This window comes from Solanum dulcamara, chromosome 10 (assembly GCF_947179165.1).
Source record: "Solanum dulcamara chromosome 10, daSolDulc1.2, whole genome shotgun sequence".
NCBI classification, from domain to species: Eukaryota; Viridiplantae; Streptophyta; class Magnoliopsida; order Solanales; family Solanaceae; genus Solanum; species Solanum dulcamara.
Window position 1 is genome coordinate 7003864 of NC_077246.1, and position 24449 is coordinate 7028312.

General features: G+C 35.0%; 1 protein-coding gene across 3 annotated transcripts; it reads left to right on the top strand.

The window, feature by feature from the left end:
- The first annotated feature begins 10709 nt into the window (after positions 1-10709).
- On the top strand, positions 10710-24415 carry LOC129870535 (protein SPA1-RELATED 4-like). Of its 3 annotated transcripts, XR_008762095.1 has the most exons (8): positions 10732-11909; positions 12023-12180; positions 13224-14232; positions 14309-14455; positions 14586-14897; positions 19604-19663; positions 23644-23971; positions 24158-24415. XR_008762095.1 is itself a non-coding variant. In XM_055945347.1 (7 exons), exons 1-7 carry the CDS (start codon positions 11163-11165, stop codon positions 23830-23832), a joined length of 2622 nt encoding a protein of 873 aa, XP_055801322.1. In that variant the 5' UTR covers positions 10732-11162; the 3' UTR covers positions 23833-24415. The 3 variants fall into 3 exon arrangements, 2 of the variants coding, with proteins under 2 accessions (XP_055801323.1, XP_055801322.1); XM_055945347.1 differs by having other exon boundaries at positions 23644-24415; XM_055945348.1 differs by lacking the exons at positions 19604-19663; positions 23644-23971; positions 24158-24415 and having other exon boundaries at positions 10710-11909; positions 14309-14501; positions 14586-14800.
- Positions 24416-24449: the final 34 nt, after the last annotated feature.

Here is a 24449-nt window from a genome sequence, read left to right on the forward strand (position 1 = left end):
AATCATGTCATGATTTAAGTGAAAAGAAAAACAATGAAGAAAATATACCAAAACCTGGTGTCATAAGTATAAAGAGCATCTAATACAAGGTTTGAATCTGAAGATACAACATAAGTCTCTGAATGATACAAAAGACTGAAAAATAAAGACAGACTAGTGACGATCCGAATTTTGGGACCTCACCACTAATTTGAGAATACACAATCCGCTAGAATATTAACTGCCACATGAGGTACCCCGACTAGTATCTGCATCAAAAAGGGACACAGAAGTAGGGGTGAGTATAATTTATATGTACTCAGTAGGTTTTAGCTGACTGAGTATAAGAAATTAATCAAACCTATGAAATAAACTAAGGAACGCTTCCACCTGCATACAAAAAAGTCCCACTTCGGTATCGGTGTCGCCAGTTTATATATATATTGGCGCGAGTAAAGTAAACCCATAATAACAGTTCATAATCACAATTAATCAGATAATTCAAGCAGCATAGATATTAATGCAATGTAATGTAATATGATGATACAATGATGTGGTGGTACAGTGAAATCAAGACTATCGCACAGCCTGTCGTATACACCTGCCGAGCTGTGCTACCAAGCAGGACCCATGGGGGTCTCGCAGACCATATACCTCAATCACAATATCTTATTATCCTTACCACCTTTTCGTGGTCAAGGGATCACAATGCATCCACTACCCTGCCGAAAAACTGCCTCGGTCAGGGACTCAAGATACAAAGGTTAGGATCACAATGCATTCACTACCCTACCGGAAAACTGCCTCGATCAGGGACTCAAGATACAAAGGTTGGGATCACAATACATCCACTACCCTGCCGAAAAACTGCCTCGGTCAAGGGCTCAAGATACAAAGGTTTAAAGGTGTTTCATTTTCTTTCTCAAAAAGAATTTCCATATTTCTCAACTTCCCATGTTTCATGATATGATGAATGAGGATGAATGCATCAAAACACATATGCATGGAAGTAATAATCAACTCACATGTGGTATAAGGTTCAAAGTTCTCAAAACTTAACCTACACATGATATTCACCCTCAATAAATAGTAACGGGAAGAACACACTTTCATTTAAATATTCACCCCTTTCTCAACAATATTTCAATACTCAAGTATGCTCAAAACCCCCAACTCAATCTCTCAGGCGGCATCACAAGTCAAATAATATACTCAAGCCTCTCTCTTAGGCAAATCATAATTCATATGCTCTCAAAGCAAATAAGATAATAAATAAGGCCCCCACACGGGCTATGTAATACAAATAAACCCCGTTACGGCAACACATTAATAAATAAGCCTCCATACGGACATCACAATATATATAACATTCTCAACTCATACTACAACCTCATCCCAAAGTCTATAACATATGAATGACTAATTACCCCATCTCAATCTCAAAGAAAGATAGCCAAACCTACCTCAATTGCCGAAACCGCACCCGAATACCTCCACCGGACAAGCAACTCTCGAATTCAGCGCCCGGAATGACAATCCACTATCAACAATGAAACATACATATCACAAGGAGTCCAATGACACCCATATTGATAGGTTTTGAAATCAGGGGTAAAATTGTCCAAAAAAAATATTTATTTTTGAAAAGGGTCAAATCTAGAATTTTATTTGAAAATTATGTTCTACACATCGAGTAGGATTCTTGGCTGAAAATCCCAATAAAATCGAGCAAGAATCGAGTTCCAAATCATGAAAATACAATTTTCTAAAAATCACCACAATTTCATTACGAAAATGGCAAAAGACAGCAACTTTGAACAACGATTTATCAAAAATGAAGCCTCTACAGCTAAAACTGATCACACCACAACGATCCTTACGAAAAACTCAGCAATTTAGCCTCAAGAATCACTGAAAAAGAACCCAAAATGCTCAAGATATCAAATCTCAAAGTTCATCAAAACTCTAATTCAAAAATAAAAAGGGCAGCTGCTATAACGCGAATCTTACCTAAAAAAATCTTCTCCATCACTTTATGATTACACCACTGTATTCCTATGTAAAAACTACACAATTTAGAGCTTTGAATCATTGAATTCGGATCTAAGATGACCAAGAAATCATCTTCCAAAGTTTATAAAAATCTGAATCCAAAAATGGTCGAGGCAGCATCTAAAATATTAAATCTTACCTAAAACGAAGCTTCTAATCAAGATTCCGAGCTCACCAATGGATTCTTCGCGAAAATTTCTTGAAGATAGACTCTTGAATCACTAGATTTGGACTTGAAATGCTCAAGAAATGAGGGTTCAAAGTTGAGAGAAAAGTCTGAAAAATCTGGTGCAAAATCTGCACTTTTGCACCAGATTTTTCTGGTTTTGCATTATTTAAAGTCTCCGAACGGACCCTCGGAATTCGTTCGGAACCCGATAAAAATAAACCAGATATGCTATCCCACTAAATTTGATATTCCGGACTCAATAGCGCATTTAAAATTATCATACGAGATCATTTTAATAAAAAGTGAATCTCACATCAAGGTATCATTTTAAGGCAAATTCCACAATCGGCCTCGGGATTAGACTGGAAACTTCGGGAAGCAAACAAAGGATCGTTCTAGACCAAACTCGACATTTCTAAACTAACCGCGCTATCAGAATTTTCATCCGAGTGCATTTTCCAAGAATGTTGACCAAAGTCAACCATAGACTAACTTTCAAAGTCAAAAGCGCCAAATGACCCCAAACTCGTATCGATTGTCTCGATAGTCATGCCGACAATACTACTAGCCTAATTTGGACATTACGGAGCTGATGGAATCATAAAAATATGAATTCGAGGTCTCCTTGACCCAAAACTCAAAAAGTCGCAACTAAACCAACTTAGGTCTTCAAAATATCAAAATGGACTCGGGACCTCTAAAAATTCAGCCAATACTTATTCTGGATCAAAAACCATCCCCCGAATCTAACGGAGTCATCGGAATTCCATTCTAAGTATCGAAACTCCAAAAGTTGACCAAAGTCAAATCTTGGCCTAAAATTCCTTAAATTCCCAACTCAAGACCTCAAATCTTCGTTACAACTCCAAAACTAATTTCGTAAACTCTCCTAGATCAATTTCCACATTTCGGAGTTGCTAGAATTGATAAAATTCAGTTTCGATACCCGTAGCTCTGGTTGGTCCCAAAAATCACTTTTTCACCTCTTAACTCTATAAAACTCAAGAATTTGCACAATTTACAAACCATTAAGATTTTGACACTTTCAACTAAACAAACCAATCAAATAATACTCGGGGGAACTAATGATAAGGGTAAAATGGTAATTTCACACAAATTTTTAAAAAATAACTCTCAAGGTCATTATAGTATGGAACATGAAGCTTGTGGTCTAGATTATCATAACTATGCTATGAGTAGTACCTTGTGACTTAACATTAGGCTTGAACATAATAAGAGCATGTAGTTAAACTTGGAGTCCTAGACCTTAGTGATGGTAGTCATATTTATCCTTATGGGAGTTATGAGTTGCATCTGAGAAAGAGTTGTATGTAGAAAGAAGAGTATTTAAGTTCGAAAGCTATTGGTCATGTCACTTAATTCATAGTGGTCATATTCTTATATCAGGTTCGTAATCCTCTTTCCCTGAGAAGTTCCGATGAGAACGTTGGAGATTATAGCCCTCCTCTCATTTTTGCTTCAATGTCAATGTTGAAAGTAATGTTCTTATTCCTATCTCTAAGATAGTACCTTCTTGAGTTTGAGTAATTGAGTGAATTATTCACAAGCTTGAGTCTTTGAGTTCTTGTATTGCATTCGTGCCTTTCAATGATGATATTGATGGTACTATTTATTTTTCCTATCTTATAGTTAATGTTCATTCTGAGTTTAAGTATACGATGAGTATTCTTGAGTCTGAGTAATGATGGGTTGATTGTTTGAGTGTTTGAATATCTGAGTCCTTGATTGCGCTCGTGCCTTGTGCAATTTCTTAGCTTGGTCATCATTCGAGGATGAGTGATCCCAAGGGGAAGATATTGTTATGTCCGATAAAATTACCAAAATACCCTTAGACGAAAGAATGCTCGCACAACGCATCATCAGTAACTTTTTCTGTCAATTCAAGATCGAAATATTGATCAGAGAGAAAAATCATGTAAGAAAGTGGTCTCGATTGAATTTTAGGCCAACCAGATCAAAGGATAATTTTTGAGGGCAAAAATTTCAATTTCAGAGAAGTGCGCGACTTGTCCGTATTGCGGACTCGCTCCCCCGTAGTGCAATTTTTTTCTAAAAATTGGGTCAGAAATCTTTTTCACGAAGATAAGCCATAAAACATATTAATCAAATGCGATTTACCTTTTATTCATAAACACATTCCTGGAATGTGATTTATATGTAATTGTTTTCCTATTTTTTTTAGGGGCATTTTTGTCTTTTATCCACCCTTCCTATACTTAACCTATGACTGATATAGGCCATTTTCGACTTTATAAGGATTTCTAAACTCATTCCTTAGATTTTTTACTCATTCAAGAAAAAGAAACCAGGGCTAAGAAGAGGAGAGAGAGTTAGGGTTCTCTTTCAAGGTTCTTCATCAAAGTAAGTTTTTCTTCATAGATTTCATGCTTTCCAACTTTTCTTCATATATTTCATGCTTTCCAACCCAAATTCCTTCATATATACATGAATCGCTAAGATAAATCTTAAATTCTAACCATAGGATTTCCAAGAAAGCAAAACTCAGAATTTCAAGAAAGGGGCTCTTGATTGTTCTTCTTCAAGTTAAGATATTTCATCAAGATTTGTGGAGATTTTAAGGTATGTAAGGCTAATCATAGCATTGGATTGAGTTCGGTCATGCACCCTACATCTAAATTCTATCGTTAAATAGTTGAGTAGAGTTTTAGCCCTAGTTTCTTGAGTTCTTGAATCAATTATAATCCTCATTGAGTTTTGCATATAAATTTTATTGTGTTTTTGTATATACTACAATATTTCTTGATGAGTTTCTTGAGTTGAGTCTTGTTGAAAGTATGGATTTGTGTTTGTATTCACATGAAACCTAATTGATATTTCATTTGTATTTTATGCATTGATGGAGTTTTTTTTTGAATGATTTGTGAACGTTTTACATTAGTTAAATTATGCACTATTTTGAGTTTAAAGAATGACTATTTTCATCTTTGATTGAGAAGAGTTTGAGCATGAGTTGAGTTTGAGAAGTCTCTTAATTATTATTTTGATCATGAGTTTGAGAAATCTCTTAATTATTATCTTGAGCATGAGTATTTTAAGTATAAACGAGTTATGTATTATTACATTAAAACATCTATTTTGAGATTGAGTTGAGATTAAATTATATTTTTATTTTAAATGCATTCACTGAGTTGAGATTTGTCTATTTTAAAGAGAAGAGATGAGTTGAGTTTTGAGCTAGGTCCCAAAGAGACTAAATAATGTATTTTGAGTATTTTCTCACTTGAAGTATATAAGCATAATATAATATTTTGGGAGTAGTATTGAGCACTGATATGGGGTGAGCCCATAAACTACGTAGCCAGCGTAGGATAAAGGCTATGCCTTTCTAAGTCCCAAAACGATGGACTTTGAGTAATTTTGGATTCATTGAGTTTGCGTCCCTTATCCTGGCAAAGTAATCGGCTGTTGTGGCAACGACAACAGTTCGTATCATCACAAGTTCATAAGTGATGGTTGTCGATTAGAGAAACACCCAAGAAGTAAAGCATTATATTTTTATATACTCAGTTGCATTCACTTACTTATGTTTTATAAAACATTCTTTTACACATACTGCATGTTTTATTGAGTTGAGCTATTTTCAGAGTTGAGTCCTATAATTGAGTTGAGTTATGTTGAGTATTTTTGAGTAAGTTTCCTTTCAACTATTTTACATACCGTACATTCCATGTACTGACGCTATTTGATCTGCATCATTTTATGATGCAAACACGGGTATTAGATATCCTCGACAGAAGTACCGTTGAAGATTCATTTCCTTCCTGATAGTGGTGGGACCTTTTTACTTTCGGAGGAATCATAATTATTTCATTCATTTCTCATGAGTTGTTTCCTTTTAGGTAGTCGTGGGCTTGTCTCGACACATTCTTGATAGTTGATAGAGGCTTCATAGATATAGATTGAGTAGATTGGAGTTGATGTTCGTTTTGAGTCTGTTTTTGCAAATACTATTATTTATAAGATTGAGTTGACTTTTAAAATTGTTTACTTAAAAACTATTCCCTTATTGAGATGTTGAGCTGTTAGCCTACTTGAGTGTCTTATTTTGTATATCTAAGTCTTCCGTTGAGTGATTGAATGAGTGGTCAAACTAAGTGGTTCGCTTGGGGCCAGCAATGGTCTCCGAGTGTCGGCCACGCCTAGAATACCCTTTCGGGGCGTGACATAAACAGTCTCTCACACTTCTTCACTGGAGCATCGACCTTCCTCCTTTGCACGTGCTTAAACCATCTTAGTCTCTCTTTCCTCATCTTATTTGCCACAGAGGCCACTCTCACTTTCTCCCGGATAACCTCATTTATGATTTTGTCACTCCTAGCATGCCCACACATCCATATCAACATCCTCATCTCCACAAGATGCATTTTTTGAGTATGTGAGTTCTTAACTGGTCAGCACTCCATCCCATACAAAAATGGTCTGACCACCACTCCACATAACCTATCTTTTAGTTTAGGTGGTAGCTTATCATTACACAAGGTTCTACAGACAAGCCACATTTCATCCACGCCGTCCTAATGCGATGTGTGACATCGTCATTGATGTCTCCACTACCTTGAATGACGGACCTAAGATATTTAAAACTTTCTTTCACTCTTTGACAATAGTCTGCGTGGCAAGCCTTACTTCCATGTGTGCATTTTACGATTAAATTTAACCACCCCTTTTGACAAAAGACCAAAATGAACAAGTTTTGTTATACATTAAAGATCATCTCCGTTAATTAAGGAGAATTCATTAAAGACCAAAATAAAGTAACCTATATATTATCTTGGGTAGCTGGATAAAAAAGAAATTATTCATGTATTAATTTTCGTATAACTTATACGACGTTTGGTGGGTAGATAGAAAATAAGTTAGTTATATATAAAATTAGTATGACGTTTGATTGACAATTTAGAAACCCGCATAAGTAATACATGTATAAGTTATGATGAAATTTATGTATTATTTTATGCAAGATAAAAGATGGAATAACTAATACATAAATAACTAAATACTGCATAACTAATACCTACATAAAATAATGCATAGATTTTCCTTATGACTAATCCTTACATTACTAATATGTGCATAACTCTAACAGCTACCAAACAACCCTATATTATAATATTGTGTTGCTAGTTTAAATATAATATTTGTTAATTTTTATTTTTATTTTTATTTATTTATTCATTATGATATATATATATATATATATATATATATATATATATTATTTTTTTCTCTCGTACTTGAAACTGTGACTTTTGAGCTGAGAGTCTTTCAAAAATAACCTCTCTACCTCAATGAGGTAGTGGTAAGGTCTGCGCACATCTTACCCTCCCCAGACCACACTTGTGGGATTTCACTAAGTATGTTTGTCGTTGTTGTTGTAGTATCGTTAAATTCATTGTTATAAGGTAGTGGTGAAAAATCTCATTTTGTGTAATGATCACATTGGTGAGATTGCATCGCTACTTATTATTTAATAATCCTATTTATCCTTTGTCCTACCTTTTTAAAATAGCTCTTCCATATAACTCTATTTTTCTTGTAGATTTATTATTCAAATTGTTGACATTATGTAACGACAAAAAATGATAAAATCTTTTCAAACATTGTATTCTTTAAAACAATACATATAATACAATATAAAACAATACAATATACTTTCTCTAGTTTAATTTATCTGTCCTACTTTTTTTCAGCCCATTTTAAAAAATGATGACTCTTTTCTTTTTTACTTACTCTTTACTTTCAACTTTCCACATGACATGTTTAAGACCACAAGTTTAAATGACATTTTGCTACATTTAACATATATTTAAATTAAAATCACAAATTCAAAAGTCTTTCTTGATTTTCTTAAACTTTATATACATCAAAATATAATAAACAAATTGAATTAAAAAATAATATAATATTATTTATATTAATAAACAATACCTAACAACCATACAAACAATACCTAACAACCATATTTTGACCATTTTCTCTTTAAAAAGAATCCTCAGCAGTAGAGTTTTGAAAGTAGATTGATGCAAGTAAGAGTATACAATTAAGAGTAGTTTCCCAACACTTACTAGCGGAATCAGAATTTTCGCTAATACTTTCTAAAATTTAAAGAAGTAAATACATAATTGAAGGATGCTCAATATTTACTATATATACAAAAATAATTTTAACTATAATTAAATAGAATAATTTTTCGCTGAAAGAGATGCAAATGAACCCTTGATCACAATCTGGCTCCGCTTCTGACTCCAAAATGTATGATGTCTTCAACTTTCTTTTATCCCATCTCCATGTAATCTTCGTGACCATGTTTGACCATATTTTCTTGTGAAATTTTTAAAAATAGTTTTTATTTTTAAAATAAAAAGTTACATTGAAAATTAAAGTTATTTTTAACTATGAATATATAGAATAAAAAGTTATATTGAAAATTAGAGTTATTTTTAACTATGAATATATAGATTGAAATTATTTCTGATATTTTATGAATAATTTTTAAAAAATAAAAATATCTTCTTTTGTTTTTTTAAATTCTTAAAAATTCTAAAATTTTCTAATCAAACGCCCTTTCTATGAAAACGTGTTCATACATGGAAAAAAAATCTAGTAGTGGTATTACAATTCCCTCTTCTACACGATTGTTAGAAATTTATTTAATTTGGCCAAATTTAGGGTTCAAACTTGAGAAACCCACTAACTCCAAATTCAATTTTTTTGGTTGAAATTCTGTAAACATTCTAAATGCCCAATTTGCTGCACTTTTCCAGTTTAAATTAATGATAATTCAATTCCGGATTCACGTCACCTAGGGATTTTTTTCAAGTGGCTATAAAGTTCCCATCTTGAAATGATGTAAAGGTTGGTCCTTTATTTCTAATTTTTTAATTCAATATTAGTATATTACTATCTGCACGTTTATTTTAAGATATAATGCTCAAAAACATATCTGAATGTCACTTTTTTTTCTTCTTGAAATTTACATCCTTCTCTTAGCTAGTTGTTTCATCTCTATCTAAATTATCATAGCTTTTTTTGTTTTTATTTGCCCCCAAGAATGAATTGGATCGAAACATCATTTATGTGTTAAAATTCATCTAGTTTTGTAATAGTAACAGTTCAAATAGAAGAAAGAAAATAATTGATAGTTAACTTAGAGCCTGCTTTGATTGATTTATTTTAAGTGTTTTAAAACATTTTTAAAGCGTTTGGATAAAATTTTAAAAGCGTTTTTGATGATGATATTTATTTTAAAGTTGCTTGGTATGTTGCAATATGACTACAAGATTTTTTGTATTTAATAAAATACTAAACTAGAAAAGTATAGTCAAGGTAATAAGGGGTTGTTTGGTTACTGGTTAGAGTTATGCAAGTATTAGTTATGTAGGAGTAAGTTCTACAGGTATTAGTTATGTAGAAATAAGGTATGTGGGTATTACTTATGTAATAATAAGTTATGTGGGTAGTAGTTATGTAGGAACAAGTTATGCAGATATTAATTATGTACGTATTAATTATGAAGGTATTACTTATGCATGTATTATTTATATAGGATGTAGTTATATAGAGGATATAATTCATGAATTATTGATTCGTTATCTTCATACACACCCATATATATGGGCACATGAAACATTTTTATTTAATAAAAAAAGTAACAAATCCATCTGGTAAAAAAAAAGCACTTAAAAGTTAATTATTGGTTGAGAGTAAAAGAAAAGGTTTTAAACTAATTAAGACATAAACTAAAATATTGAGTTATAAACTAATTCGAAGGTCTTGATAAATGATGAAAAATATTGAGTTGAAAGATTTAAAAGTAAATTGATAGGGGTAAATATGTAATTTACTATTTTAATCCACGTATAACTAATATTTTCATAACTTATTCCACTTTCTACCCCACATAAAATTATACATAAATTTTCTCAAAAGTTATGTGAGTATTAGTTATGTAGAATTACAAAAATACAATCAAACACCATATAAAATCAATACAAGAATAACTTTTATACAACATTTCAAAACACACCAACCAAACATTATATAAATTAAAAACATGAAAACCAAACATAATATAAAATTAATACACGAATAATCAATAACTTTGCCCTAATACAGGCCCCTAAATGAATAGTTTGTCATCTTGGAATTCAATGGTCCTTGTTCAAAGCACTATTATAATCTGTTGATGTTTTATTTTTCCTAAGAATTATTTATTCAATATTTCTTGATGTTTGGTCCACAGGAAGATGAGCTACATTGCTAGTGAGTATTTGGCATCTTTGCTAACTCTCAGAACTTTGAGGATATGAATGTGCCACGTACGTGGGATGTAATAGAAGCTAAAAATCAGTGAGTTGTAGATAATGGGTGGACCCCTTTTTATGCAATAGAAAAATCCATTGACATCATTAAATTAATGGATAGTTGTAACTCTTTTTTTCCTAAGGAATTGTTTGAAACTTTTATTTTATTTTATTTTCTTGTTTTTCTGTTCACACATCCTGTTTAAAGAAGAAAAAGATTTGATTTTTATAGCAATTTTGAGAGGTTATACTTGTTTACAATATAAAATATAATAGTAGTACTATTGTCTTGTATATTCTAAAGCTGCAGTATCTGTTGTGTGGTTCTTGTATTTTTTGCTCGAGCTGATATACAAGCTCAAACTAAATGTTTTTTCTCTGTTGATATTATTTTGAACGGTGCTGTTAGTCTTGCTCAGATATCTTATGTTTGTTTAGTTTGGTGTTTTGAAAGACAGATAACTGATACTAATAGAGTTGTCTGAGGTGATGTATTGACATTTTTGTGTGGTAAAAATGAGTTCTTGATTCAACATGGCTATGTCGGAAGTAAAGGGATGTGTTAGGAGTTTGAGGATTTTCCAGTTTGATTGTGTGGGTATTATGTGCATTGTCCTATGTGGATAGCAATGGAGGGTTCATCTCAGTCTGGTAGGGAGAGGTATGAGAGTTCAAGGGGTTTGGATTCTTCAGGTGTTGTGGATTGGAATTCAAGATTTCGTGCTGCAAGTACCATTAGGTTGTCTAGTGATGCATATCATGATTCTGGATTTGTTTCAAAAGGGTGGGAGAGAATTGAGTCATCTGATGTTAATTGCCTTGACGATCAAGGGGGTCGAGGAATCGATTGTAAAGATGTTAGTTTGAGACATTGGTTGGATAGTCCAGAGAGAACTGTCGATGCTCTTGAATGTTTGCATATATTTACTCAAATTGTAGAGATTGTAAAACTGGCACATACTCAGGGGATAGCTGTTCATAATGTTAGGCCATCATGTTTTGTCATGTCTTCTTTTAACCGTGTTGCGTTTATTGAGTCTGCTTCCTGCTCCGATTCGGGATCGGATTCATGTGAAGATGAGCCAAACAGTTCATCTTCACCTATGCAAGTTGAGATGATTCAAGGGAAGGACTCTGCTATAGCATCTGAAAGCAGTTGCTTGCAGTCAAGTTCAGGTCATATGGTGCAGACTCTGGAAGCTATTAAGAATAGACAAGTGGAAGAAAACAACAACAAGCATACTTTCCCAATGAAACAGATATTGCACCTGGAAACTAATTGGTATACAAGTCCAGAAGAGGTTAATGGTGCTCCAGGCACTTGTGCTTCAGACATTTATCAACTTGGAGTGCTTCTATTTGAGGTTAGTAGCAATTAGTTAGAAACTCCGTGGCGCTGAGGTGTGTGCTTAGTTAAATTTTACTGTCTCCTCCATGATGATGTTTTATCTTAATGATGCTTATAATTTGTGAGCAGCTATATTGCACCTTCAAGTCATCAGATGAGAAAATTGCAAATATGTCATGTCTAAGACATCGTGTCCTGCCCCCACAGTTGTTGTTGAAATGGCCTAAGGAGGCTTCATTTTGCTTATGGTTACTACACCCGGAACCAAGTAGTCGGCCAAAAGTGGGGTGAGCATTCCTTTTTTTTTTTTTTGCGTTCACTTGGTTTATTTGTTTTTGCCAAAGAAAGTTTTGCTTAATGAATGCCATTTTTTATTTGTTTTCTATCAGATCAGGTTGTTGTTGAAGTCTTCTAGGAGTAATATTTACTGATAGATAACATTATCCTTGAGAGCCTTGATTGTGGTTCTGTAATTCTTGATTTCCGAACTTTTTACTTATTAAGGTTTATGTTAGAGTATCTATTTCCCTATGTGGCAGAAAACTCAAAGGGAAGAATCATGAGTTTTAGCTTTTCCAGGAATGAAGATTCTAGCCGCAGGAAATAAAGGCAAATGCAGCAATGCGAACTTATCTTTTTTGCTTTTAAACTAGAAAAAATTTATTACACATCTTGCAACAGCAGTATCCTTTTTTGCTTAATTAAGAATTGGTCAATACAATGGATCTAGTCAGTGTCTTGGGAGTAAGAACATTTACATTGTGAGAAGTAAACTAATTACACCCACCGAGAGGAGGGTATCTATATATAAAGATATGACAGTACTAGATTTCATGCATAATTAGCTAACCAATCAGCAGCTCTATCGTCCTCTGTGGACGGCTTGATTCTGCAGTTTTATGGTTGCCTCTTCAGCATATTGCAATCTGTTCTAAAGGCATTGTCTCAGTACAATCTGCAAAATCATTGCCAATTTCCTTGCCAATTTCCATATTTGAACCTTATTAATTATTGAAAAGACGTCCTTTGTTTCATCTGTAGTAGAAAGGAGGGTAAGGGAAAAGAATTCTAATATTGATGGTAAAATGAAATAGATAATAATGACATAAAAGTTATCTTCGAATGAGTACTATCTGACTGAATGAGTCCCTTTTATGTAATCATGAAATGCATTTCAGACATCTCACTGTTCTCCTGAGCTTTCTACTATCTCTGCTGCTTTCTGCAGATTTTCACTAAGATGAATATTATGAATTGATCATCTCAACATCCATATACTTGAACTCTTTGTCACTCTTTCCTTATTTTCATTCCTTTAAATTGATGACAGTGAGTTGCTAGAAAGTGAATTCCTTAAAACTCCAAGACATGACTTGGAAGAACGTGAAGCAGCAATAGAGCTTAGAGAAAAAATAGATGAGCAGGAATTATTGCTGGAGTTCCTTTTGCTAATCCAACAGAAAAAGCAGGAGGCTATGGAAAATTTGCAGGAAATCGTGTCTTTCTTATCGTCTGATGTAGAAGAGGCCACTAAGATGCAGACAACCCTTAAGTTAAAAGGTGGCTCAAGCTTAGAACCAGCAGAAGAGGCCACTAAGATGCAAACACCCCTTAAGATGAAAGGAGGTGCAAGCTTAGAACCAGCTAAGCATTTGAATTCTCGGAGGACAAATGTTACTGAAGATCATGATTCAGGGAGCTCTGGATCTAGAAAGAGGTCTAAGCTCAGCATAGATGAGGAATCTGATGGTCATCCAGATGAAATCCAGAAATCCGAAAGGAATATTGAATGTAAAGGCAGCATTTCGGCAAAAAGTTCCCGGTTGATGAAGAACTTCAGAAAATTGGAGGCAGCTTATTTCATGACAAGACGCAGGGTTATTAAAAGGGACAAATCTATGAGTAGAAACTGTCAAACAAGTCAGGAATGTAAAAGTTCCGCTACAGCTACTGAAAGGAGTTCTCTGAGTAATTTGTCATCAAAGGGAGGGTTCAATGGCGATAGACAGCGGGGATGGATCAATTCGTACTTGGAGGGTCTGTGCAAGTACTTTTCTTTTAGCAAGTTAGAAGTGAAGGCAGATTTAAAGCAAGGAGATCTTCTAAACTCGTCCAATCTCGTATGTTCTCTCAGCTTTGATCGTGATGGTGAATTTTTTGCAACTGCTGGTGTAAATAAGAAGATCAAAGTTTTTGAATATAACTCAATTCTGAATGCGGATCGTGATATACACTATCCAGTCATTGAAATGGCTAATAGATCAAAGTTAAGCAGTATATGTTGGAATGGCTATATCAAAAGCCAGCTTGCCTCAAGTAACTTTGAAGGTGTGGTGCAGGTACGTCAAATTCATGATCATTAAATCTTGTTTATTTAGCAGAATCAGAAAGACGCTTGCTTAGAAATGTATACAGGTATGGGATGTCACAAGAAGTCAGCTTTTCATGGAGATGAGAGAGCATGAGAAACGCGTCTGGTCTGTTGACTTTTCAATAGCAGATCCAACCATGTTGGCAAGCGGGAGCGATGATGGTTCTGTGAAGCTTTGGAATATCAATCAGGCAATTCTACTTTTGCACTTGGTGGATGTCAGCTTTAAAACTAAATGTACTACAGTCATCTAGTTATTGTTGCTGTGTTAATTGAATGTGGATGTGTAATAAGTTGGTTTGTCTTACCTGTTTGCCACAGGGAGTAAGTGTTGGAACCATAAAAACAAAAGCCAATGTCTGCTGTGTTCAGTTCCCTGTTGATTCTGGACGGGCCCTTGCTTTTGGTTCAGCAGATCATAAGATATATTACTATGACCTACGAAACTCAAAGTTACCTCTATGCACATTAAATGGGCACAACAAGACAGTTAGCTATGTCAAGTTCATAGATTCAACAACTCTTGTGTCTGCATCTACGGATAATACAATAAAGCTGTGGGATCTGTCAACATGCACGTCTCGTATTCTTGATTCTCCTCTTCAGTCATTTACTGGACATATGAATGTAAAGGTATCATACTTTGATCCTATCACTTGAATAAAGATCTTGTTTCTGTGATGTCATTGAATAGTATGTTGTCTTGTAACGTTCTCTGTGATAAAGTTAGAGAGATCTAAGTTGCCCATACAGTTTAAGTTAAATCCATTATTCTAAAATCCTATCTGATAATCGTCCTCCGGGAGTTCAATTTTCTCTTAATTTTTCTTTCTTTCTTCTTAAAAAAAGGGAAAAAGTAGGTGAGACCCCTGATATCCCAAAAAATGTTATATCTTCTTTGTTTTGTGAATTTTATTACCTGACATGTGAAATCAAGATTGAGTGCAGATGAATTTGCCAATTTCCCAACCATGGACTTATAACTTTCTTGATAAGACCAATAGGTAGGTTTGGGTCTTTACTATAGCTAATCTAGAATATTTTCTATCCGAGATGGACTGAAATTGGATATTTGCTTGTGAGTAGTACAAGTTCCAGATTCAGCAAATCACAACTTTTTGTTGTTAAAAAGTTCAAAAATTCGTAGTTGGAGTTTGAACTGTTTGATTCCTCTGCATATCATCTACTCCAAACTACACTACAGGCATATCCGCTTACTCCAACCCCTGCTAGCCGCCTGTCATTCCCCAAACCTGAATGACTGCATGATGAGCCCCTGGCGCCCTAACTTTCATCGAGAGAGCCAACTGAACATGTCATACCCATTCTTAGACTCTGTATATATCATGAACTAAAGCATTCATAATCTTTAAAGGTAACATATGGCTCATTCGTCTCCAAAACATTTAGAAATTTATACATAAACATAAAAAGTGGTGAACACTACCCTAACGTATATAGATACATCAATCCAAATTGCAAATGAGCTTCTAACTGACTACATAATGCATAATTGCGCGGGTCCTAACCCGGCAAGACAAAAGACTAAACATGACGACTCCCATTAGTACTGTAGTAAGACTCATCATAATAAAGCTAGATGAGTTGAATGCCTACCTCAAACTGCTATATTTGCTCATACTTGCGCCTAAAATGGATAACAACAAAATTTCCCTTGAGCGTGAGTGCAATTGCACTAAGTATCCAACTCCCTCACTCAATGTTAGGACAAAACTTCTAAAATCCAAAGATGCAATATATAAAAATTGAAATCGTTCTACAACATTTCAAAATCACGAGAAAAACCCTCGGCTTAAGTGCATCAAACCCAAGTAAAAGAAGAAGAAAACAATGAAGAAACCATAGCCGTTAATAAGAAAACCAGTGTAAAGTCTACAAGAAAGAAACAATAGCAACAACAAAATAGTGTGATAATTGGAACACAATAAACAATCTATGGCAAGAATTACAAGGGTACAACATGCACTAACAAGATGTACTTTTAGAATGTGAACATGTGCCAATTGGCCTTTTTCCATGACATATATAAGTGTACTCTTACTACGGAGTACCTATAGACACTAACATGTTTTAATTACCATGTGTATATCATGCCGTCTAATCTATGCCAGATCCCACTATAATGTTGTATCTTTTCACATGGAAATTCTAGAAATAACCCCATGGCCCTATTGGGTGATTCACCATAGTTGCCGTTCAATGATGGTCTCAACTATGATCCCGCGCCTGTACTTGTGGTTGCTAGGCATTCTATCCATGCTTCCAAATCTCCTCTCAGTTACCTAAGGTTACTTCCAAAACATTTGACTTTGAATATATGCCCCTTTTGGTATTCTATACTTTAAAAGCTTTGACATCATGATCCATGTGTTAATCAATGCATGTCTTGGCTCCTATGGCCCTTAAACCTCATCTATGTGCGAAATAATAACATGGAGTTCGTAAGCATATTATAAGTAGAAATCATGTTTTCTAAAATAAACATATTTATCGCACTTGAAAACATATTCATAAACAATTATGAAACATAACACAGTGCACTATTTTCACATTTCAAAATATAAACTAGCATATTTCATAAAACATATCATTCTCAAGATAGCACAAAACATAGTTTTCATGAAAAACATGGAGAATTATTGCTCGCTCACACCTATGAACGCACATTCACGTTCTAAACCAGATTCATATACATTTGAAATCATGTCATTTGAGAAAATAGCATCAAGGAAGGTACGTCTTCACTTACCTTCAATTTTTCTATCCAGTTAACCAAACGACATCCAACATGTCCCATTACAATCAATCTACATAAACGTGATTGTATTTCTATCAATTCTAGGCACAACAATTTAACATAGCCCATCTAGGGTTCATCCATTGTCTCCCATCTCCCTCATTATTTCCCTAATTCATATCCATAAATTCAATTCATGGAATAAACAACTCACTGGAGTCATTAGACTAGTTATTCAACCCATTCTCTAATATACCAAATTAGTATTCATCACCTTCTTCCCCAAACACTTCCCTTCCTAGTGTTATTTCAATACTATATTTAAAGCCATAATTTCTATCCTCAACTATACTTGGCAAGCTTATTTAAACTTCATAGTCAAAGCTTGAGTTGTGGGATTACTTCTCGGAGACAGATCTTGAAGGTCTCTATTTTGAAGAATTCTTGGGAGACTCAGATTTCTAGAAAAAATCACATGTTTTGGGAGTTAAAGTTAGTGATATTGAACACAAAATAACATAAACAATACATATCTAACTCACCTTGATGTTTGGAAGTATCCTTAGGATGAAAATCATACAAAAAACCCAGCCCTAGCTCCCTTGTTCTTGGTTTTAACTCAAAATCCCGGTTCTGGAACTTATATAGGTGAGAGGGCTACAGTAACACTTGGTTCACTATCAAATTGCGAGCCCCCAAAATCCTTCTTCTCATGATGGGGCAGATTCTGCTGCCACCTTCGGTAAATAACTTTTTGTACATAACCTCGATTGGTAAACGGTTTGAACTGTTGTAAACTAGACTTCATGTTAGAATTTCTTAACGTTTGCATGATTTTCCAACTCCTCTTGCTCCCAAGCTTCATATTTAGCTTATAAATACTTACATTCTATTCCAATCTAAGTTGCTCAAACTCGGGTGCAGATGTCTGAAACGGGTGCATATCTAGAGGTCGGATCCTTCAAGATCTTAATTTTAAGATTCTGAGGTATGGATCATGTACGTATATGGGTGTGAGGATTCACTTAAAAATAATTCAAATATCTAAAATAGAGTTATATGTCTAAATTGTGAAACATTACGTGGAAAACTTGCAAGGTATCCCAAAGAGAATCCCAGGAGGAGATACAAGGAAAACGCCTGGCATAGAAATTTCTATATACGATATTCTGTTTCTTCAATTTCACCTTAGCTTTTGTTTTGATTATAGAAATCATTTTACATATCTATCTCGAATTTCTCCATTGATTTTGGTCAAAATACTCAAAATTGGTTGACCAAATCTGGTACGAATCCCCCACCCACACTCACCTCACGCGGTGTCGAGCATCGACACGGGTGTGGCACTAGAAGCGAAGAGTCCGAGTAACTTAGATCCAATCATCCACATAACGTATTACTCATTGTCCAATATATTATACCCTTCTATTCACTACAATTTACTCAGTATTTACACCATCAGGCACTCGCGATAGACTCTTGACGCGAGGCCATCGCCTAGCCAAATGACCTTCTTGCGGTCTGTTCACAGTTGGTCTAACTGTGATGTTGACTTCTCCCAGCTTTCTCGTGATAAACTCGTGTCACGAGGGTATCGCGAGAAGCCTCTGTAGGCTGTCCTCTTGTTGACTTTCTCGTTATTTTTTCTGTCTACATCTTCCAAATTATAGCAGGCATACATTATCATGTCCCAAACACTTCATGCTGGTCCATTCACACCTCAGGACTACCCGAATCATCCAATTAGGATTGTATTAGCCCAAATAATTGTTTAGAAGTTTCGGCGCTTTACACCGCCTAGTACCAAATGAGGCTCAACCCTTCCCTCTCTCAAAGATACCCAGTCCTCCAATTGATTGCAGCCCAGTTTTGATCCTCTTTAGAACCATGAGAAAAGTTGGGTTGTTGACTACCAACTTGATACTTTACAACCCTTGGTAGAATCTACCTATGGGCCCAATGGCAACATGTCTACCTAAGGCCTTTCCTGTTCCACTGTTATGGAAGGCTTTTAAATAGATGAATTGGAACAGAGATTTGAATAGCTTTTGTTGTGGGTCAAAGAAACGGAGAGGAGAGAGGCTTACAAAAGAAAGTAGGGTGGGAGCAGCAACAGGGACTAAACCAGAACGAGTAGATGAAAAAGAGGTGGACAGAGAAAGGAAGGGACTAAATATGTGTACATGTAGCATAAATTTAATAAATATGCTCTAACTAGACAATCAAGTTCCAGTCTAGCCTATAAGACACGTCTTCAAGCATTCTTATGTCCTATTGCACTCTCTCTATATTGTAATTATTCAAATGGTAGATTATTGACACGTAACTTGTATTAAGTACGTAGAGGCTTATGCATCTACGAGGTAATTCTCAGCCATTCCTTAAAAAATTAGTTGCTTTGTATCATCAACAATGCCACCAGTTTCTTCTTTTTGAGACATGAACAAAAGTAACCAAATCATGTCTCTAGTTTCTTCATACAATTTACTCCTGATTTGAACTTCGTATCTTCCCTTTCCCATGATAATTTAATTGTGCTTGAATGTGCTTTACTATTGATGAAAGCATTTCTTTATCGCAGAACTTTGTTGGCCTATCTGTATCTGATGGTTATATAGCAACTGGCTCAGAGACAAATGAGGTATCATTTATTACCACAAAGTTGAATCCTTACTTGCGTACTTGAGTGCATTTTAAATGAGTTTTGAGCAATACTTGCACAGAAAATGTTTGCTTACATCTAATATTAAAGGGAATAGTTTGACTAAAACTGGTTCCTTAAGCATCATATCTATGGCAAATACATTCAACTGCAATTTGTGTTCTTTTTTAAAAAAAAATTAAAAGCAATTTGCGTTTAAAGTTCCAGATAGCTGTTTATAATAAATGTACAGAAAGCAAGTATTTTATGCTAAAAATACAAAATGACTTTCATGAAATGAAATTTTTTACCAGAAGGCATACAAAATGACCAGTCATGCTGAAATACAAATATACAATATGACTATCAGTAGAGGAAAAGGGTACAAACTGGTCAAAACTCACTTCTGTGAAATGAAATTTGGCACCCTCAACACTAGGTGTAGTGTGCATGTTCTAGACGACACGTTGGGGCTTGTGCATGTTCAACCACGTGCCAATTGCCACTTGTGCAATATACTACATGTCTTTATTTAGATGTGTATAGATATGCCTATGGATTATATTGTGCATGTACAGCATTGAATTCCTGATTGTCATAGGCCATACATATCATTGAGTTGTGCACATCAATGTGATAACAGCTCTAATCAAACAATTACATCCTTGCATGTATCCTTGTGATGGCTATCATTTATTTTCCTCAGAGTTCCAGTTGGTACCTTAAGTTGATCTTTTGCTCAAGTAGGTTCATATACAGTCTGCTAAAAGATGTTCTCCTTGAGCTTCAAGAGGAGACCAAAGGATTTCAGTTACTTTTTATGGCTCTAAATTCACATAAATCAGCCAACTATAATCTGATTTTTGTTGGTCATTGACTTCCCGTAGTCACCTAATTTCATGTCCCTTTTATATCCCTAAGAGAAAAGCCATAGCGTTTGAAAGTCTCCTTCATCTGAACACATGCTAGCTAGAAACAATCCAAAAAGGTGCCAATGTAAGTATGGGAATATTGGTGGTCCTTAATGCAAAAGCAGGTTACAGTCTGACTAATTTATACATGTATTCGGCCAACAGAGATTGGTTAGGGCATTTGGGGAAAAGTAGTTACAGAGGAAGAGCCACTCTGTGGAGGAATTAAAATTTAATTTTTATATATATAATGAAAAGGAAGGACTAACATGTGATGAGAAGATACCTAACAAAGTGAAAGTCCATTTTTATAAAATGGTCACTGCAACATTGCTATTACATGGGAGTGCATGTTGTTCTGGACCCAACATAGATGAATCACATAAATGAATGTTTAAGGTGGATATGTGGGGTTACAAAGATTGAATAAGATTAGATAGGATCACATCCAACAGGGTGTACGTAGACCTCTATATTCACTAAACTGCAATTATTGGTTGAATGTGATAAATGAATCGAAGTAGGGTTGGAATCATGTAAAGCTAAGTTGTTTCAAAATAGCTAGCATCTCTTAGAATCTATGCAGACTTGTGGCCATTTGGCCAAGTTCTCAAAATCTTCTTATTTTGAGAAGCGCTATTGTCAACATAGATTTTCATAGAAGTACTTGGGAGCAAGGAACTTCATGTTTGGAAAATCCATTTGCATTTGGGAATGCTTGTCAGTACTAAAAAAAAAAGTTTTTGTTTGACCAATCTTTCGAACAAGACATTTTGAGTTTTCCTTCCTACAGCAGGGTGGTGGTACTGGGATAATTTAAGGGACTTAGATTGAGAAAAGAAGGCCGACTCTTGCAGTCTGGCTAACATGTTAAAGGCTTCTCATCTCAAAGCTCTCACTGAGCTGAGCTGAGCTGAGCTCTCGTTTCAGACCAGCGAGAAACCAACTAAATGCATAAGTGAGAGACAAGCAGCCAATCAAAATTACCATGATACTCGTAACATCTTCTATCTGGCTAAAATTCTACAATTAAGCCATAGGATCGTCACACTCTTGGCCAAGTCTCTCATTTAGGGCCAGTACATACTCATCCCAGGACAAATAAGCTAAATGTTGCCTTTCACGTATAAAAGCTACGTGCTACTGGATACTTCTCCCTCAAAGTGAACTAAAGCTGCCTTGACCCTCTGCTCTAATAGTACTTCATCAATTAAAAAGCACTGATCCACATTTATACAGCTCGGTCCTAAGATCAGACTCGTCAAACTCGGGAAATTTCGACTTTGACAAATGAGTGAAAGAAATCGACTGAAACGTTAATCTATTTGCTGGTGTGCCTAGAAATAGGGTTCTTCAAACTCATGGATGGTTGAAGAATTCCCTTCGAACTGCTGTAGAGTCTTCATTCTTATTTGTACGTCCATTCTATCCATTAACTCTACAATCGATTGCATATGCTCTAATTCTCAATTGATTTCCAAAGTATTTCTTCATTAATTCCATCTCTTTCATGTCCATTGTCCATCGTGTTTTTGTGGTAAAGGCCTGAGGTGAGGATCGAAAGTTTCTGATACTAATTGATACAAACGATTGAACTAAAACTGAAAAAAAACATACTTCAGGAAAGGGTAATTTCGGTAAGGGGTAAAACAATTCAGGGAAGGGGAAGATTCTGAGAACAATTCCAAAAGATTGACAGCTGAAATGGGCATGATCGTATTAGACGAACTCCAAATGAGTGATTACATTACAAGTATTTATACAAGAGAACGAAGCTGGAATTGGATAACCAACTTTCCTGCCAAAATTAAATTTGAAAACTAGTCACCCAACTAACTAACATCCAGCTTAACCAACTCTGACCAACTTTTATCAGCTGCAATCTGCTAAATGCAATAGGAAAACCGTATAGTTAAACACAGTTCACTAAATGGAGAATACGGAATAGTAAATTAATAACTATCCCGTAAAGAGAACTCATTAACTTGAATATATATGTGTGTGTGTATGATTTGATATGTTTAAGTGGTTTCACACTCCCTTGGCAATGCCAAGAACTGTGAAAGATATGATATTCAGTTGGAAGAGCAGGAGAAGGAGAAGACGAAGGGCTTGGAACGTGGTTCCACTTGCTTTAATGTGGGTAGTTTGGAAAGAGAGAAATAGGAGAACTTTTGAAGGAGTAGAATTGAGTTTCTCTCAGTTGAGGAGTAGCCTCTGCTCCTTATTTTCTTTTGGTGTAAATAGAAAGTTCTGTGTTGTATAGAGATGATTGGGCGGAGTTTGTGGAGAATCATATTTTGTACAATCTTTACCATTTGGTATACCCCATGTATACGGCCAGTTTGGCCATGTTTATGAATGAAAATACCTTTACTTGATAGAAAGTTTTTTAAAAAAATTTGATTCTTGTATTGTTGAGCCTATATTGATCCTTTGAAGAATGAAGTGCTCATTCTTTTATGAAGTATATAATTATACAAGGAGATGAAGTGATAGACTGGTACATCCCAGAGCAGAATATCTAGTACTTGGATAATGCTCTAGATACTCTGTGTGAAAAGCTTCAGTACATATTATCGAGCCTCCAACTCCAAACCTTAACTATTTAACAGTCTGCCAACAGGAAGAAAACTACTTTTTTGTGACTATATCTTGCGTAGTTCTTTTTAATCTGGTAATTCTCTCCTCAGATAATGTACACACAGAGAAAGGAAATTCGGTTCGAAAAGGTTGTGATTTTCTGTATCATTTCCCTCCCACAATCCCCACCACTAAAGAAATAAATAAGTATTTGTAGTTCATCTTTGAATTTAGGCAGTTTTCTTTAGGAGTCCCCACCTTATAAGCTTTTGCACACTATATGTACGTTGTGTGGACTCTCCAGAAATGTTGTCGTATCCTCCAACAATATACTTCTTTTGGAGGATCCTACATGCATTCATCAATATTTTTGAAGAGTCCAAGCAACATATTACATCATCTGATGCCATTTATGGTGACTATTGGTGCTGATCGCTGTTCATTTTTCCATTATTAATGTGTAATTGATACTGTGTCATGCTACAGGTTGTCATCTACCACAAAGCTTTTCCCATGCCAGCATTGTCATTTAAATTTAACTGCACAGATCCGCTTTCTGGTGATGAAGTGGACGACAGTGCACAGTTCATCTCATCTGTATGTTGGCGTGGCCAGTCTCCTACCTTAGTTGCTGCAAATTCTATGGGAAATATCAAGCTCTTGGAGATGGTATAATGTGGTTGAAATCCCTAAAGGCTTGACTAGTTACTTCAAGATGAGGAAAGGTGTGAAGAAGAAGAGTTCGGCAAAATGTACATGAGGGGGTTACACCAAGATCTTATCATAGCTGATATAAACTCGGTACGATGCCAAGGTAACAAGGAAGTTGCCATCAAGAAACAAATATTTTTGTAGTTAGTTCATAGCGGAAACAAATAAGATTTTTCTCATGGTGGAATGTGCTGTAAATAAATATTGGTTTGGGGGTGTGGGAACAAGTGATGCAAGTGTTTATTCTCTTTGTATATTCTGTAATTTTGAGGTCTAACGAAAATTTCAGGACTGTAATATCTTTGCCTGATGACAGTAAGTAGAAGAATACAAGCAGCGTCTTAGAATCCATGCTGTATCTCATTTAGTTCACACTATCTGATCAGTTGCTAAACACGCTAGTGCAAGGAGGCAGAGGTAATATTTCAGATTATTCACTTTCGAGTACATTTCTGTTAAGATATGTATGCTGTCCATGACCAGCCAACTTGTTTGACAAAAAAACATGCAAAATTATGAATATCAAGTTTCCATCGTTTCAGTGGGAGATAGTGGCTAATGTGACATGTTTGGATTATTTT